General features: G+C 41.8%; 1 protein-coding gene across 1 annotated transcript in view; it reads left to right on the forward strand.

Moving 5' to 3' along the window:
- Positions 1-459: 459 nt before the first annotated feature.
- SLC16A10 (solute carrier family 16 member 10) overlaps positions 460-16,653 on the forward strand; it is a 69,800-nt gene continuing 53,606 nt past the window's right edge. Inside the window, exon 1 of the mRNA XM_042016994.1 lies at positions 460-1,106. Within this exon, the coding sequence (XP_041872928.1) occupies positions 740-1,106 (367 nt within the window). The 5' untranslated portion in view covers positions 460-739. The remainder of the gene's footprint in view (positions 1,107-16,653) is intronic.

Raw genomic sequence — 16,653 nt, forward strand, 5'->3', positions numbered from 1 at the left:
TCTCTTTATTTCGCTGTTGTTTGCAAACAGCCGGGGCGGGAGTTTCAGACTTTTCCCCCTCGCCCAGCTCGGGCGGGACACCGCTGGGCGCAGCTGCCCTGCCTCGTGGGGAGCGGGCAGAGCCCGGGAGCGGGGCCAGGGGCTTGTTTACCGCTCTGCCCGCCGAGGGCAGTGCGCGGTACCTGTGTGCTGGCTCGGGGCGCTCGCCCGCCCCCTTCCCGGCGGCCGTTAACCGCTGACTTCCAGCCTCGCCCTCCGCTTCCCCGGGCCCCGCTCCCCTTCCCCGGGCGGCCGCGGCACGGTGCGCTCGGTGCCGTTGCTGCCGCTGACACGGCGCCGTCCCGCCCCGCTCCACCCCCTCCGCCGGAGAGCCGGCGCGGCGGGCGGGGTGGGGGGGCCGAAGAGGAGCGTGGCTTCGCCTGCCTTTCCTTGGCCCCCCCCTCCCTTCCCGCCCCTCCCGCCTCCCCTCCCGCGGCCAATCGGCGCGGAGGAAAGCGCTCGTGCCGCTGACGCCCCCGAGGGAGCCCCCCTTTTAAAATAAAGCGGCGGTGGTGCGGCGGGACGAGGTGGGTGTGTGCTGGCCTTGCTGGGTCTCGCACGCCGGCGGGCGGACAGAGGGCAGGGCGCCGCAGGATGCCCGTAGCCTCCGCAGCCAGGGGCTGAAGGGGGTAGGGGACGAGAGGTGGCGAGGAGGAAGGCGGGAGCGGCGCGCCTGGAGGGTCTCGCGCCCGCTCCGAGGATGGCGCCGGTGAGCGAGCAGCTGGAGCCGCAGGACGCGGGGGGAGACCCCGCCGCCACGACCCCCCTGCCCGGCCCGCCGGCGGTCGAGGAGCCGCGGCGGGCGAACGGCGGCGAGTGGTGTCCCGGCAGCGGCGAGAGCGGGGCCCAGCCCCGGGCGGCGGCGGAGGCCCCCGGGAGCGCGGGCTGCTCCGGGGGCGCTGCGGCGCCGGAGCCCCCCGAGGGCGGCTGGGGCTGGGTGGTGATGCTGGCCGCCATGTGGTGCAACGGCGCCGTCTTCGGCATTCAGAACTCATGCGGGGTCCTCTTCGTCTCCATGCTCCGGCTCTTCGGCAGCAGCGAGGACAAGCAGCTGGTCTTCAAAACAGGTGAGGGGCGGCCGGGGAAGTAGCCCGGGCGCCGAAGGTGTCCCGGCCGGGGCCTCTCGCTGCCGGCGGTGCCTCTCCGTCAGCCCCCGAGCCTCGGGGGGCCGCAGGAGCGAGACCCCTCTGGAGGGCCGGGTCAGAGCCTGCCCCTCCGCAGCATGTGGGGCTGTGCTGGGGCGCTCGGGAATACCCCCCGATGGCAAGGGGAGCTCCCCTCGCCTCCCTGGCCCCCGGGGCAGCGACCTCCTGGGGTACGGGGAGAGGAGCAGGTGTGCTCTCGCTTCTGCCACAGATGGATCTTTAGGCATCTGCCGTCCTGCATTATGGGTTATAATGCACACTCCTGGTCGCAGAAACCTTCATTTCCCCTCCCCCCGTTAGCCTAAAGGGGGTATAGTGACACTTAAAATATATCAAGAATGGGCTTGATATATTGCATTTTGATGTGCAGATTTACTGCTGCAACCAGTGTCACAAAACTCACCAGTGAGGTTAATGATATTTATTACACTTTAAAGACATTGACAGTACTCTCACATGTTACTGATCTAAAGCACTTTAGACACATAAGATTCAAGTAGTTAAAAGGTAAGCATACATTCTGTTTTATTTTATGTATGTTTTCTGTGGAAAGTGTCTTGTGTTCTGACTTTGTAAGTTGAGGAAATGCAGTTTTTGGCTCTTGGAATAATAACAAAGTTAACAGAATTATAATTTATTATAGTAAATTAAAATTATAATTTATTATAGTAAATAATAAAGTTGACTTACATAATAATTTAACACGAAGCTATCCTTTAAAATGAAATATTGAAAAATAAACACTGTCTTTTAATGTCTTTTTTCCTTTCTCAAAAAAGCGTGTTCCAGCTATGTAGCCTTGCAGAGGTGTAAGCCTTCTAGAAAACTTTCTCAGTACCCAGTGGGCGTTACAGACCTTTTGAAATTCATGGCTTCCTTAATACTTGCATAAGAGCACCTAAAGTTGAGATGCTAAGACAAAGAAGTTAATTTTCCTCCTGCAGCCTAATAACTATTTTTGTCTGAAGTAGAAAACCAGGGCAGGTGTTTAGACTGAAGTAGGAAAGCTGAAAAGCTGTGGTGGAGCATTAAGTGATGTTCTCTCTGGCATTTGAACAGTTTGCAGTAGTATACAAGGTGTATTCCCCAGTGTTCTTGAGCTAGGAAGATGGGAAGCTGCATCTGCGCATCAGGTTGGGCAGTGCCTGTTTCTCAGAAGGGAAATGCACCAGAAGTAGGTGCCTAGGCTCATTAGCCTACACAGGAGAAGAACGAGATTCAGAGAAGGTGCTGTGAACATCTACATACTGACCTGGGAGCACCTGACCAGTCAGAAATGCAGAAGCAAGTGGGTGGCTCTGCCTCTTCATTGTACAGAGGTGTAATTGCTTTTTCTGAGGATGTGGTTCTGTAGTAATAATCTCTTAAAAATTATTGTCTTGTACTTAAAAAGAAAAGTCTTTAGGTACTAGTGCAGTAGTCAAAATAATCAACAAGAGAAAAATTGAAATTATCTCCTACCTTCCAGAAGGGTAGTTGCACCACTGGTGTTTGAGTGAGGTGAGATTGTGGGTGTCCTCCACCCATGTTTTTAAAAATTTGCCTAACTGCAGGAAAGAATGGGGAGGGGGGAAAAAAATGGAACCTGGCTATAGAGCCCAGTTGTTTTGCATCCTGCTTAGAAGAGCAGGAAGGGTTCTGAGTGCTGGATGCAGCCACCACCTCCCGTATTGCTTTTTAAGTCATTTGAGGGGAAAAAAAAAGCTACAGCTTCACTTTGTTTCACTTTGTTTTGCTTTATCAGATGTACTCTGGTTTGGGTAATGCAGAAAGCGCTAATTTTGCTTTTTTTTTTAAATCCAAATGGGTTCAAATTAGGGGAAATACTGCAGGATAGCTGCCTTGACTAGATTACTTATGTGCATGTGAAGGAGGACTGCAAATACAGAAAGTCGCCTGTAAACAAAAGCACAGCAGATAAAAATGTACATTTCCTTTCCTTTTAATACCTGAAAGTGCCTTGATGAGTTTGGGGTACTGTAAGGGCTAAGCAACAGGTCTCAAGCACAACTTTTTGCTTCTTAGCGTTGAGCCTCATTTGCCCAGAAACTTGTGGAGATAAGACCAAATGTGAGCTGAACTAAACAAATTGTACAATACTTATGTTGCCATAAAGGAGAGCTATGATCAGGAATGGCAAATTGCACTTAAAATAGCTCTTATTGAACACTGATGGATTAGCTGGCATTGCTGTAGGAAGAAACAGAATGACTGAAGGGAAAAGTCACTATGACTTTAGTGTTAGAAAAAACTAACCTGATCATTCTCATGGTATTGATTCAAATACTTAATCTGCTGAGTCTCTTGTGTTTGGACTGATTGCAACTCAAACCTGGCAGTGGTAACTGAGTTAAGTTTAATGAATTGAAAAACTGGAATTTGTAACGAAAGTTTTCTTGCTGTGTGGCTTTGCTTTGGAAAGCAAAGTTTAATAGTCTAATCCTTCTGGAAAAAAAGATTTCTTTAATATCTGAAATGCTGATTTTTTGAGAGGCATGAGCATTCTGGGTAATTTCTTTAAGGACCCCAGGTGTCTGTGGAATTTTGCAGTTGATCCACAGTACCAAAGAATTCAGGTCTGTTTGTGGTTCTTTAGTTTGTTGGTTTTTTTTTTTACTACAGGATTACTTAGCTGTTGGCTAAAGCATATATGTTGCTGGAAGATTTTGTGTGCCTGCTCTTTTGGGACCAGTCAATAGTTGTCTCTTGCCTGGTGTTCTTCCCAAAAAGAGGAATTAAGTAGGTTATAATACATGCTGATTTTGGTATCTCTTAATAACATCTTGTAATATCTTAAAAGTCAATGCAAGGCAAAATGGGAGGGCCCTAAGTATCATAGTCTGTGCTATTTTTGTTAGTGTTAGTAGATGGGTGGGTATTTATCAATGTGAGAGGCAAAAAGGGAGGAAGCAGAATGGAGGAAGCTGTAGTGAAGAAGTGACTCTACCTTGCAGATGAGGAGTGGAAGGGAGCAAAAGTACAGGCGAGGTAGCAAGGCTGTTTCCAGCATGCAGCATCAGGACTTGATAAGTAAGATAAAGGACTATAATTAACATTGTTGCAGGATTTAGGAGTATTAATTGCAAAACTTGTGGGTCATAGAGGGTTCAAAAATGCCTTCAAGGGACACCTTTTTATGAAAAAAATTTGAACATAACTAGTACACAGTATTTTGGTATTTATATTAGCAAAAATTGAATTTCTTTGCTTATGTAGTGCACTATATAAGCAATTCCACTGTTTCCTTGTGTAGCCATTTTTTGTTCAAAAACTAATGGATGCACAACTGCAGAAGAGGAAAACTCCGTAGTATAAGTATAAAACTTCTAGAAAGGTGTGCCTGAAGTCTCAGGAAACACTCTGTTCATTGTTTATAGTTCATTGTGTTTGAGGAACAAGTTGGGTGGAAAAAAACAATGGCAATGAAATACAGGAGGCTCGTGGTCCTTGGAAATAGGGCAGACCTAGCTGGCCTCCAGTGTTCAAATGCAATTGTAGTCTGATCACCATTGAAGGGAAAGGATTTGATCCTCAGACCAGTCCAGAGTCTGGCAGGAAGAGCACTTGGTTCCTTTCCCTATTGGAGTTGTTGCTGGAAGGAGCACTGAGCCAGTCCTGTTGTTATCTCAGAGATTTGTGTGTGAGCCCCATCTAATCCCATGTTGTGCTGTCTTGATAGGTGCCTCTACTATATATTTTATGTGCATATATATCCGTGCTTGTTTTCAAAAGGAAAATGAATACTGTGATACTAGTGGAAACAGAGGTAAAAATGGTAGCTTTCATTAAAAAAAAAAAAGATAAAATTACTAGTTCCACTACTTTAATTGCTCCTTGTTCTTTGATTTGCAATGCTGACTCTGTAACTCCACTGGATTACTCTCTCGTGTACAAGTATCACCTGCACAGGGAGTGTGTACTGCTGTTAGAGTTCTGCATCCACGTGTTTGCTTTGTTAGCCAGTGTTCCTAGAAGACGCCGCCTCACCTTGCCTGGACTGGTTATCTGTGTGCTTGTATGCCTCTCCCTGGGTTTGGCTCTCTAAGGTGCAGCCTTTGGTGACATATCTGGATATCAGGATGATTGATTGACTGGCTGAGCACTGTTGGCAGCATCGGGACTCTTGAACCTGGATTGCTGAGGGTCTGATAAGGCAGGGAGGGGAATTCCGATTTTACTTTCATATTCAGGCTGTAATTCAGATACTGAGAAGATAATGTTGAATGACTACAAAGATCTACAAGGTTTGAGAACACATGAACTGCTGCCTTGTATGGTATCTAAATTTTTCTGAGCAGGGCTGGCTTTTTAATTTCACAGGACAGTTTGACATTTTCCTTTACACTTTTGAATCTTTTGATATCTTCCCAAGTTTTCCTTCAGGGATAAAGACCATCAGCAATTTTGATATAATTCAAGTCCTTGTTGTGCAGCTGTCCTTCAGAACCACACTTACGTTTCGAAGTCTGTGGGCTGCTGTATCCAGTAAATTGGGAACCTTGGCAAGCTGGAACTGTGTCACATGGCTTATGAGAGAGCAACTGACTTTTCTTTCTAAGAAGTAGCAAGTCAAATTTGGAACACAGAAGTTACCAGAGTACACAAGTATAATTTGTGTGAGATACAAGGAATTATACTGTATAACACCTCGGTCAGTGAGGATTGCATTGCAATGGAAGATGTAGTTCCATAAAAAGCTGGACTTCAGTTTTGAACAAAAAAAGGCTACACAAGGAAACAATGGAACTGCTTATATAGTGCACTACATTATTATCAGTGCTGCTGTAGAGTGCTTTCCTTCCCATGTTTGTGTGGCTATTGAAATCAGAGCGGGAACCAGCAGTGAGTTCTAACCTGATGTGTAAGCAATGATTCATTTTATTCAGCTGCAGTCATTTTTGTACCCCTTTGGCCTGGCTTTGTGATTATAAATACATATGCAAATGAAGATTCTGTAGTAGTTGATATCATGATATGACTGGGTCAAACTGGAAAGTTGAAGGCAATTTCTGTGGTATGCTGTCTTTGTTTAGAGCAGAATGATTAATACCACTACTGTTTATGCATACACGCATGCACGTGTCTTCATGCATCCAGCTCTGGAGCGTTTATCTTGTAGTGTTGATAACTAGTTTGCAGAGTGATTATTTGGGTTGTCTTTGTTTTTTCTTATGTTGGATTTCACATTGGTTAGATTCTTCCTGAATTAGATTAACCTGAAAAAATCAGCTTTGTTAGGGAGAATAATTTTCCTAATGTGTCTGAAAGCTAGTTAGTTGCCAGTTAATTTTTGTGGGTTTCTTTGGAGGCAGTACTTGAATCTCATAGGGATGAAACATCCCTATAAAGATGATTGGCAGTTGTCACCACTCTGCATTAAATTCACATGCCTCAAGTTGTGAGCTCTGGTGTGCTGCGTGCCGGACAAAACCATATCCTCTAAAATCTCCTTCATACAAATCCATTGAAATACTAAGTTTTACTGTACTTTATTCATGATAATTTTGTTGCATGTGAAATACCTTTCATACTCCTAATGTTATTTCTTTGCCAAGGTCTCTGTTGCTCTAACTGTCTGTAATGTAGAGAAGAAAGGTACTGTGTCATGTTGCAAAATGAGGCTTTGCTGTTTTCTGGAATGAATGATGCACTCTGACATTGTACTATTTTTCATTATTTACATAACATAATATTTTTCTTGCTGCTTATTATTAGTACCTGCAGTCAGTGAAGCTTAGTTGACTTTGAAGTTTTCCAGTGTGCATTACTCCTTGTTCTTCAACTTTTTGTTTAATTGGTCCCTGTAGTCTGTTCAATGTCATCTTACTCATCCATTTTTTGGCTACCATTCTTTGAGGTTTCTCAGATTCCCCTCCTCATTTTTGAGTTGCTCTAAATAACTGCTGTCTAAAGGGGAAGTTAGCAAAATGTGTATGTTTATTAATAAACCTTTTTCTTAGGCTTAGCAAGGTGTACATGTGCTTAGTGTTTGCCTATCCATAAACATGATTTCATTTTTCAACAGTCTGCTTGCCTCCAGATACTTCCAGTTTCCTCATAATGTTCAGTCTCTTTTATCATGATTTCTTTAGCCTCGTGAAAGGAGCATTATTAAAGGCCATCTTGAAGTGTTATTGATCTCTCTTTCCATTATTGAGTTACTAGTCTTGTATGAAGCAATGTAGTAGACTGTTCTTAAACTATTATAGCATAATATGTCTGTTTACTCTTTTAGCCAGTCTGAGTTAATTAGGGATAATAACAAACTGGTTAATGTAGCCTTTACTTGGAGCAATATCTACTAGAGTGGGCTTCTGAGGACCTTGCCCAGTTGAGTTTTGACTGTCTGCAAGGATGGACACTCCAGAGCCTCTGGAGTGCCAATGTTTGACTACTCTGAGCAAGGAAGATTTTTCTTACCTTTAAATGGAATTTTCCCTATTTGAATTTGTCCATTGCCTCTTGCTTCTCGTCAGAATATCACTGAGAAGAGTTTGGCTCAGTGTCTTTTCACATCCTTTCATTGGGTATTTGTGCATGTGAAGATTGCCCCCTCCAGCCTTTCCTGCTTGAACCTAACCAACACCACCTCTCTCAGCCTGTTATTGTGTGTCAGATGCTCCAGTTCCTTTCTATTTGCTGCCCTTTGCTGGATTCACAGTAGTAATCAGGCTGCCTGCTCCACCTCTGGCATCTTTGGTGTGTCAGGCTTTTGATGCCTGAAGGTCTCAGAGAAGGTGAAGTCAATCCTTTGTCGCCTCCAGTGTTGTGCATTGTGCTGACCCCCTCCCACATTTCCCTCACCTGGTAACACAAATACTGCACCAGCACACACCTCCGCAGGCATCTGAGTGCCTGCTGCCTGCCACACTGTTTTAATAGAGTTCTACACATCAAAGATCACGCTTTGAAATGAGAGAAATACTCAGAAAATTCTGACTTACATTGCTGTGTATTGCTAAGGCAAGTAAGGATTTTCAATAAACATTGAGCTATAATGCTCAGCAAGTAATTACCCAGTTTGAAATTGCTTTTGCTCTGTCAACTCCAGGGAAGGAGAGGCACTGATTACTTGCATCCAAGCTAATGTAGCACTCGTAGTATAACTGCTTGATTTTAGCATAGTCCTTGTGTGACGTAATGATATAGGTTCTTTCTTATATCTTCCAAAGACTTTTTTTTATTCTTTCATTTTGTGAACAAACCATGCAGCCTCAGTCCACTGTAAATATGGCACATATTCAAGCTTCAGCAAATATGTACAGAAAGGATAATTCTATGAGAAAACATTCCCTTGTGATCTTACACTATCTGTTTTAGTTCCAGAAATGTAATTCATTACAATAACAGCAGCTCTGTTTTAGATCTTGCCTTTAATTTTCATGGGAACTGGATAGGAATGACTGGTTCTAATAGCTAAGTTAATACCAGCCCTTTAGTGCGGATGGGACCAATTTAAAAATGATCAGTGCTGGTTTGTTCCCACACACAGGAAGGGATTACTGGGATGTTGAGCCCAGCCTCTTTGTTATCAGCAGCAGGTCTGTAATCCCATGGAACATGGTCTCACTTAGGTGGTAGGGACTTGTACTTAGACTGGAAGTTGTAAAGCAATTTTCTTGCTGTGTTTTTGCTGAGTAAGCAGAAGTAGTGAAATCTTTGGCTGTTTATCTTCTGCAGTGTGCTTTGTCCAGTAGAGCTGTACTTTATGTATACCTTCCAAGTACCACAACAGGGTTTTTTCTTTTGCATTTTTAAGAACATATGTTGGGGGAATAATATCTAATTTAAAACATACTAACTATTAATTTCTCTTAGTCTCTAGCTGTTGTCCTCTTGGAAATTATTTGTAAAACGTGCAGTAAAGATTGTCTTCTGGCTCCTGATCTGGATTTAGCCATTTTTCAAGATGCTTCAGTAAAAATATTACAGATAGAAAATGCATTGGGTAAATAAAGAAGTCTTCTAGTTTACAATAAAGATGTATGTTGATATATATTGGTACCATCATATAATTTTAACTGTATTTTATCAGTGCTGTAACTGAACAAGGATAAAACACTAAGATATAATGTTGTAAATAAACTGTGATCTTCTAAGGTTTTGCAGTCTAGAATGAATGAACAATCCTTTCTCTTGGACCAAAACATAACTTTCATAGTGGCAAGTTCATTATAATAGACCAGGAGCAGTGTTCTTGTGTACCAGATAGGGAAGTTTCTGTTCTGCAGAAAGAAAAACTCCAAAACCCCTGCTTTACTTCACAACATCAAAAGAGATTGTTCTAATTCAAGATGTCCTAGTTTTAGCACTTTCTATATTGCATTGAAAGCTTAAGAATCAAAGAATTCAAGAGAAGGTTAGTTTTCATTTCCAAGTGATCTTGAGTGAGTGTTGAGATGGGCTGAATCTTTGGAGACTTTTGTCTGTGCTGTCTCTGGTATCAGCACTCTAAACCTGCCTGTTGTCCTTGGACTGACTTCTGTGACTTTGCCTTGTTTGTTTTCTGTACCCAGGCATGTACTAGCCATGTGTCTCTTAAGGAGCTACTTAGGCTGCTCTAGGTTAGAGTCTGGATAGCAGCTAAGCCACATACAGAGTGAACACTTGAACAACAAGAATATTAGTGTAAAAACAAGATTTGGTTTGTCCAAGGAGGCTCGTAGCTCTTGTCCAAAGAGTTGGAAGCACTGTGTGTGCTTGGGGTACACAGCCCCTTTCTAGGACAGTAACTTGATCCTGTGTTGTAACTGAACATGCTGGGATTGTTCCAATCTCAGTGGGATCCACAGGTCAGACTGAGCCTGTTTGTTGTTGGTGTGCTCCAGTTTGGTGTGTATTGTAGTACTGTAGTAGTTCCAAAGTGGTTGGAACTGGCTGATGACATCTGCTTCTATACAATGCTGCTTGTTTTTGAGAGGAAGTAAGGTGTGGTAGTGCTGCTTTACCTAAAGATGCTGTTAACCTCAAAGCACGTGAGATTGAAACTGAGGGCCTGAACTGTGGTGCATATTTGGACATGACGCTGATATCTGTCATGGTTCAGAGTAACGGCCTTATCAAAAAGTTCATTTAGTATTGCTAGATAATATTTTTTTCAAATCTTGAATGTACTATTTTCGTGATGACTTTTGGATTCTTCTTCAATTTGTCTGTGGAAATACTGCCTGTGGCCACTTGAGTTTACTGGATTAAGTTGTTGTGTGTGTGACAAAACTGAAGGTGTGTACTTTAAAGAAAGCCTTAATGATCTTGGCACACAAAAGGGAATTTGAAGTTGCCCTTTGTTCTTTTATAACTTCAAGTAATTTCCTACCTTTGAAATATTTATGTAGCTTAGGCTCTTCAAAACCCATCATTGCATTCCAGACTTGAAAGAAATTGGAACTCTCAGTTTATAATTTCTGCCACAGCTGGCTACTGGCAGTGATCTAGAAAATTAAATCAACACTAGGAAGTTTTCTGGAAGTTAAATGTGCAAGCCTGGGATGTATTTTCTAATCCTATCAGAGTAACCCCATTTTTTTATAAATTGGAGCATGAAGCATTATCAGCTTTTTATACCTCTGTATGCATCAAGGTATTTTGTTCATAGTGCAGCAGTTTAATGGATACTTAGTTTCATGCAGTGAAATCATTGACCCTTGAAGGTGTGGGGGGGGAAACTGGGACAGAATTGGGTAAATTACTGGAAAGGCTGGAGTAGAACTGCACAAAATCGGTATGGACAATGTTAGTCTTTGTATGCAGTCAGAAGTTTAGTCAGCATGACCCAGCTCTGGTGTTCTGACTTTTTTTTACTTTTTCTGATATTAGGCAAGGAAAATAGTATGTAGCATGCAATTTACACTACCTCATGCAGCAGTATTTATCTTCTGTATATGTGGTTTAAGGCATTTAACTTAATGTATGTTATGTGATACAGGTTCAGTCTCTGCACTGAGGTTGTGCCAAGAATTATATACTGTATTAACTTTTTTGGCTGAAAATATCGTATTTCAGCAGTTAGTAAAAATATTTTTAAATATTTTGTAGATAATTTAACTGTATTTATTAAGGATAATTGTATTGGGAAAATACAGGTAGAGAAAGACATCCTACAAACTACTCTGCTGCTTGTTTTTTGGGATACTGTCTGAGTAATTGAGATTTCTTTTCTGTTTTATGTGGTATCCCACTTACCAGTATTCCAGGTGCATATTTTCCTGATCAGAGTAGGTAAGAGAAGTGCTATAAACAGTAAACTTCAAAGCCAGGTAAAAATTTTATCTTGTCTTTAAAACCGCCTCCATCTGGACCTAAGTGGTTGTTCTGGAGTTTCAAACAAAAAGGATGTGGGTTCTTAATGTGACAGCATTCCTCTAGGTTTCAAATTAAGGATCAGGATGGAAAACATAGAAACTTAAAACTTGTAGCAAATTTTCATATTGAAATTGTTGTTTTCTGAAGGTGATAAATCTTAGCATTTCTCATAGCTTCCTGTTTATAAGCAGTGTAAATTCTCTGGAAACAGTGTTTACTGTGCAGAAGATGGGGATAATATGAACAATATTCTTAAAAAGAAAAGATGATCATTATTTTTTATCAAGACATTGCTTTAAAAAAGCGGGTTAGGGCTCTGCTTTTTTTGATCTTTTGCAGCGCTCTATAGAGTGCTCCATGAACTGTTCTGGAATTCCTCTTCAACACACTATTTGTTTTTTTGGAAGAGAGTAATTTCTGTGATTAAGATACCACAACTTGGTCCCGATGGCTTAAAACCTGCTTACTACCTTTCATTTGTGTGTTAAACTAAAATCTGACGTAGAGGAGGCTCAGCGGACTCTAAAAGATAACTAGGAGTGGTCATACTTAGAAGTGGGTAACAGTAAGGTGGACAAGGTGACCCCAAGAATCACACCATGTACCTGAGAGCATTATCCAAACACTTCTTGAACTCTGTCAGGCTGGTGCTGTGACCACTTCCATGGGGAGCCTGTGCCAGTGCCCAGCCACCCTGTGGGTGAAGAACCTTTTCCTAATATTCAACCTAATCCTCCCCTGACACAACTTCAGGCCATTCCCTTGGCTCCTGTCACTGGTCACCACAGAAGAGATCAGTGTCTGTCTTTCCTCTTACCCTCATGAGGAAGTTGTAGACTGCCATGAGGTCTCCCCTCAGTCTCCTTCAGGATGAACAAAGTGACCTCAGTCCCTCCTCATATGGCTTCCCCTCTAGACTCTCCACCATCTTTGTGTCCCTCCTTTGGATGCTCTCTAACACTTTATACCCTTCTTATATTGTATCACTCAAAGCTGCACTCAGAACTTGGGGTGAGGCTGCCCCAGTGCAGAGCAAAGTGGGAAAATCACTTCTCTTGGCAGGCTGGTGATGCTGTTCCTGATGCACCCCAGGATATGATTTGCCTTTCAGTTTATAAGCTCTGCTTTTTATGAACTTTAAATTTCATGACAGAAAAATCACAAGGGCTATGAATTAACTTTTTCTCTCAGGCTCCCTATATCCTTATTGCCAGTACTACCACCTATCTTTTGTGCAAAACTCATAGCTTGGGAGTGGTGAATTAATTTTAAGGTGATCTTGCCACCAACTGTGGAATTATATAATGAATAAAGTCCTTTTCTCTTGAATAAGTGCCTGTAGTGGCCAACCTTTTAGTGAAGTGTTGAGTGTAGCTTTGTGTAAAACAGACATCAATTGAGTCATAGACTAAGAGGTGGTTAAAGAATGGCTTAGCAGTGTTTACACAAAGATAGTGAAATGAGTGGAGTTCAGGACTAGTGTAAATGCAGAGGAAGGAAAAAGGAGCCTCCACTTATTGTTAGGGCTGGTGAAGAAGAGATCAAAGGTATCTGCTTCTTTTAAAAGTGGGACATCTTGTTAAGCCACACTCCAGTGAGAATGCTGCATCCACAGACTTGTTTGTTCATATAAGTGCTTGTGTTCCAAGCTGCTTCTGGTTACAGCTATGCTTTGCTGTTGGCATTGTTTGCTTTAGCAGTTACTTTTTGTCTTTAGCTGCCTCTCCATTTTTATGAAGTAATTTCATTATCGTAAGGCATTTTCCTGTGTGTGATTGTTTTAGCTTAGATGGGCATAGCTTCTGTGAAATTCTGTAAGTAATGAATTTCAGTTTAGTGTAAGACAAGGATATCACAAATGTTTTGTGAGGGAAGACAGTATCATAGGCTTTTAGAGCCAGTCTGTTCATATGCTTGTCTCCAATTTAAGAAGAGTTTCAAGTATTATAGTTATGTTTTTACCCTCAGTAGTTATATCTGGCATGTGTTAAAATAATAAATGGGTAAACTACATATAGTTGTTCCCCTCCCTTACCTTTTTTCCTGTTTTTATCTGGGTCACTATGGGAATGCTGAAGCAGATGTGATGGTTGGAGGGTTTTTTTATGTTCTGAAAGGCGTGATATGGACTGAGGTGAGATGCAGCCTTCCTAAATGGCACTGGTCCCAGTCATTCAGTCATGCTTAACATCACACTGTACCAGTAATGTGCATTTTGCTTTCATTGGGGTTTTTTTTCTTTAGCTTTGTTCTGCGTGTCTGTTTTGCTGCACTGGTATGTTGGGTGACATTTTCAGACAGTGATGCAAAATATGTGAGAGTGGTGTTACACCTGGAGAAAACTGGCAAGGTATGGAATTCAACTGGCAAATTATAGTAGATAGAGGTCTGTTGAGTACATTTAGTGGTTTGTGGAGAGTTACTCAGCTGGGCAGATGCAGACTTTAACTTTAGGGTGGGCTGAAAGTCTGCAGTTAACCCAAGCTGTGCTGACTAGGTCTCCACTGCCTCTAGTGGGAGCTTTGACTCCTCACTAACACAGGCATCTACACTCGGGTGCTTTCACATGGAAGTTGAGTCCTGTAGAACACCAGAAAGTACTGTCATACCCTTATGAATATGTGATACATCTTCGTGGTCTTTGCTCTGACTAACAGTATCCACAATGACATACACACCAGTCCATGCTAGTTAGAGGTCACATTTACAAACCAGGTTAGTTGGATATTTAGAGGGGTTATTGCCAAAGTTATCTTTCTTTTGAAGGTTTATCAGAGCCTGATAGGATCGATACAGAAAGCTATGCCCTGTGGAACTCTTTGATGCTCTGATCTTGCATGTAGTCAGTAATTTAGCTCTATTTGCTGAAGAGTCTTCCATGTGACTGTGTATGAGCTTCAGCTTCTAATTGCTCTAGAATTTACTTCATGGCATATGGAAAACAGGCTGATGCTGACTTCATGGCCAACACTTTTGAATGATTCTGAAAGGTAAATTCATCTTGTATTTGGAACGCTTAAATTCATTTATATAATTCCCACCAGTTAGACTGTAATTATAGGTGCTGGATTTGTTTCAGCTGTTTCCAAATATGAGGCAGTTATAGGCAGCTTTTCCAGGTATGATTGAGGCTAGTGGTTTGTTGATGAGCAAAGTTACGCTACAAAGAAGGGAAAAAAAAAATCAGTATGTAAACATCAAAAAAGTTGAAGTATTTTACCAACCAGCATTGGTAGACTTGTAAAGCTTGTTCTTGGAGGCAAGATAGAGCTGCTTGGTGTGTCCCCCCCCAGCTGCCTTTTAACCTTTTTGTTTCCAGTTTTGATCTTGGCAGGGTTATAGAGCTGCTGGCACACATAGATGCCAGCCAGTTATGTCCTGTCTCTGGGAGAGGGAATTCATGCTGAGTCCCACATTTGGTGAATGTTGGAAACTGCAAATTGCTTCCTCTCTGAAGCAGTGCATTGCTTCTCTGAAATTTGTCATGGCAGGAACTAATGCTTTGCCAAAGTATCTGAGAGATGCCAGTTGGTACCTGCCATTCAATTTTTTTTTTTTTTTTTTTTTAAATGTTGGCTGGGCTAATATGCTATTTGAGACTTTTGTTCTTGCATTAATTACATCTCAGGAGGATAACCAAATACTTGCAAATTAAATTTGGAGTGTTTTTTAGGAGGAAGCTGTCTAATAGGTAAATTGTCTAACTAGGACTTAGCTGGATATATCCAAGTACAAGTGGAATTGCTCTGGTAATGTTTTCTTATTCTAAGGAAACTGCTTAAGACCACCGTGCAGCAGTTAAAACTTGGAAGTATTTAGCTATAACAAGAAATTTGTAGTTACCTTTACTTTATGTTGGTATTAGAGGTTATATAGAACAATAGAAAAACTGAGTCTGAAAGTCTAGACAATTATGTATGCTCATCTCTTGGTGTAAAAAGCCCTGGTAATGATCACATTGGTACTCACATATATATATGCTCAATATATATTATATATGAAAATGTTTCTATTTTGTTTTTATCATTTATTTAACTTGAATATTCTCTTGAGTGTTTTGGGGGGGTTTTGTTTGGCTTGGTTGGTTTTTGGGGTTTTGTTTGGTTTGTTCTGTAATGCTTTTAGTGTCTCTGGAAATAGACCAGTTGCTATGAAAATAGTTGAGAATAGCATGCTGCCTGGTTTTGGCTTAAACAGGTGTAGGTAACCAGTGGCACTGCTGGGAAGCTGCATGGAAATGAAGAGCCACTTCCTTCTTTTCCTAACAGTTATTGTCTGTATATGGGCAGTATCTGGAAAGGTCAGTGCTGCTCTGTTAGAAAATGGCTTGAAGAATATTTTAGTTTTTTCCTTTCTGAAATGGATCCCTTTTCCCCTTAATGTTATGTAGACAATTAATCTCAAGATTTTGCTGTGCTGTTGATCTTCAGCAGCAAATTGTCAGGTCTCTGAGTTCCTGTGCATATCAGCTCTTGATACTTTACTGATTTGAATTTCCAAGGTGAAGCACTGGTTTCTACAGTTTGTTTGCAGCTGTCTGCTTTTCTGAGCTCTCAAACCAGAGGACAAATGCAGGAAAATGGAAATGCTCTTCTGTTATTTTAATAGTTTTAGTACTCTTACTACACTTACTTTTACATTCCTTACATTAAATGAGGTAAGATGCTCTCCACTTTTGACTGGAAAGAGGGAAATGTAGAAGTAACACTTAATCCAATTAATGTATTTTCCTGCTCTGATTCATTGTGATGACTTTGAGCACCTGGTGGTAACTGAGCATGAGCTGCTTAAAGTCACAGAAACCCAATTCCCATTATTTCTGCTCATTGAAGGGAATAAATGAATTACCAGACACTAATCTTTGGATAATTGCTTGCTGAGCAGGAGATCTTAGCTCTTAAAGAAATTAGTTTTGTAAGTTTATGGAGCTGTCAGAATTAGTGAACTATTAAAAAAAGGTTAACCACAAACGAACAGCAGCTGAGCTTTCAGTCTTTTATTCCCAACTATTGCAGTTGAACTTTGCAGTATAGAAATATATGCAGTGGAGAGAAATATTTTTTCTTCCCCTTTGTTGTAGTTTAATCCCAGCCAAAACTTGGACATCCTTATGAGTTTTGCTATAATTTATCAACTGAAGTTTAAGCTGGAGACTGAAATTTGTTAA

Source organism: Corvus kubaryi, unplaced genomic scaffold, assembly GCF_017639235.1.
Source record: "Corvus kubaryi isolate FWS band 111438036 unplaced genomic scaffold, C.kubaryi_AGA036_p1.0 split3-73, whole genome shotgun sequence".
Classification (NCBI taxonomy): Eukaryota; Metazoa; Chordata; class Aves; order Passeriformes; family Corvidae; genus Corvus; species Corvus kubaryi.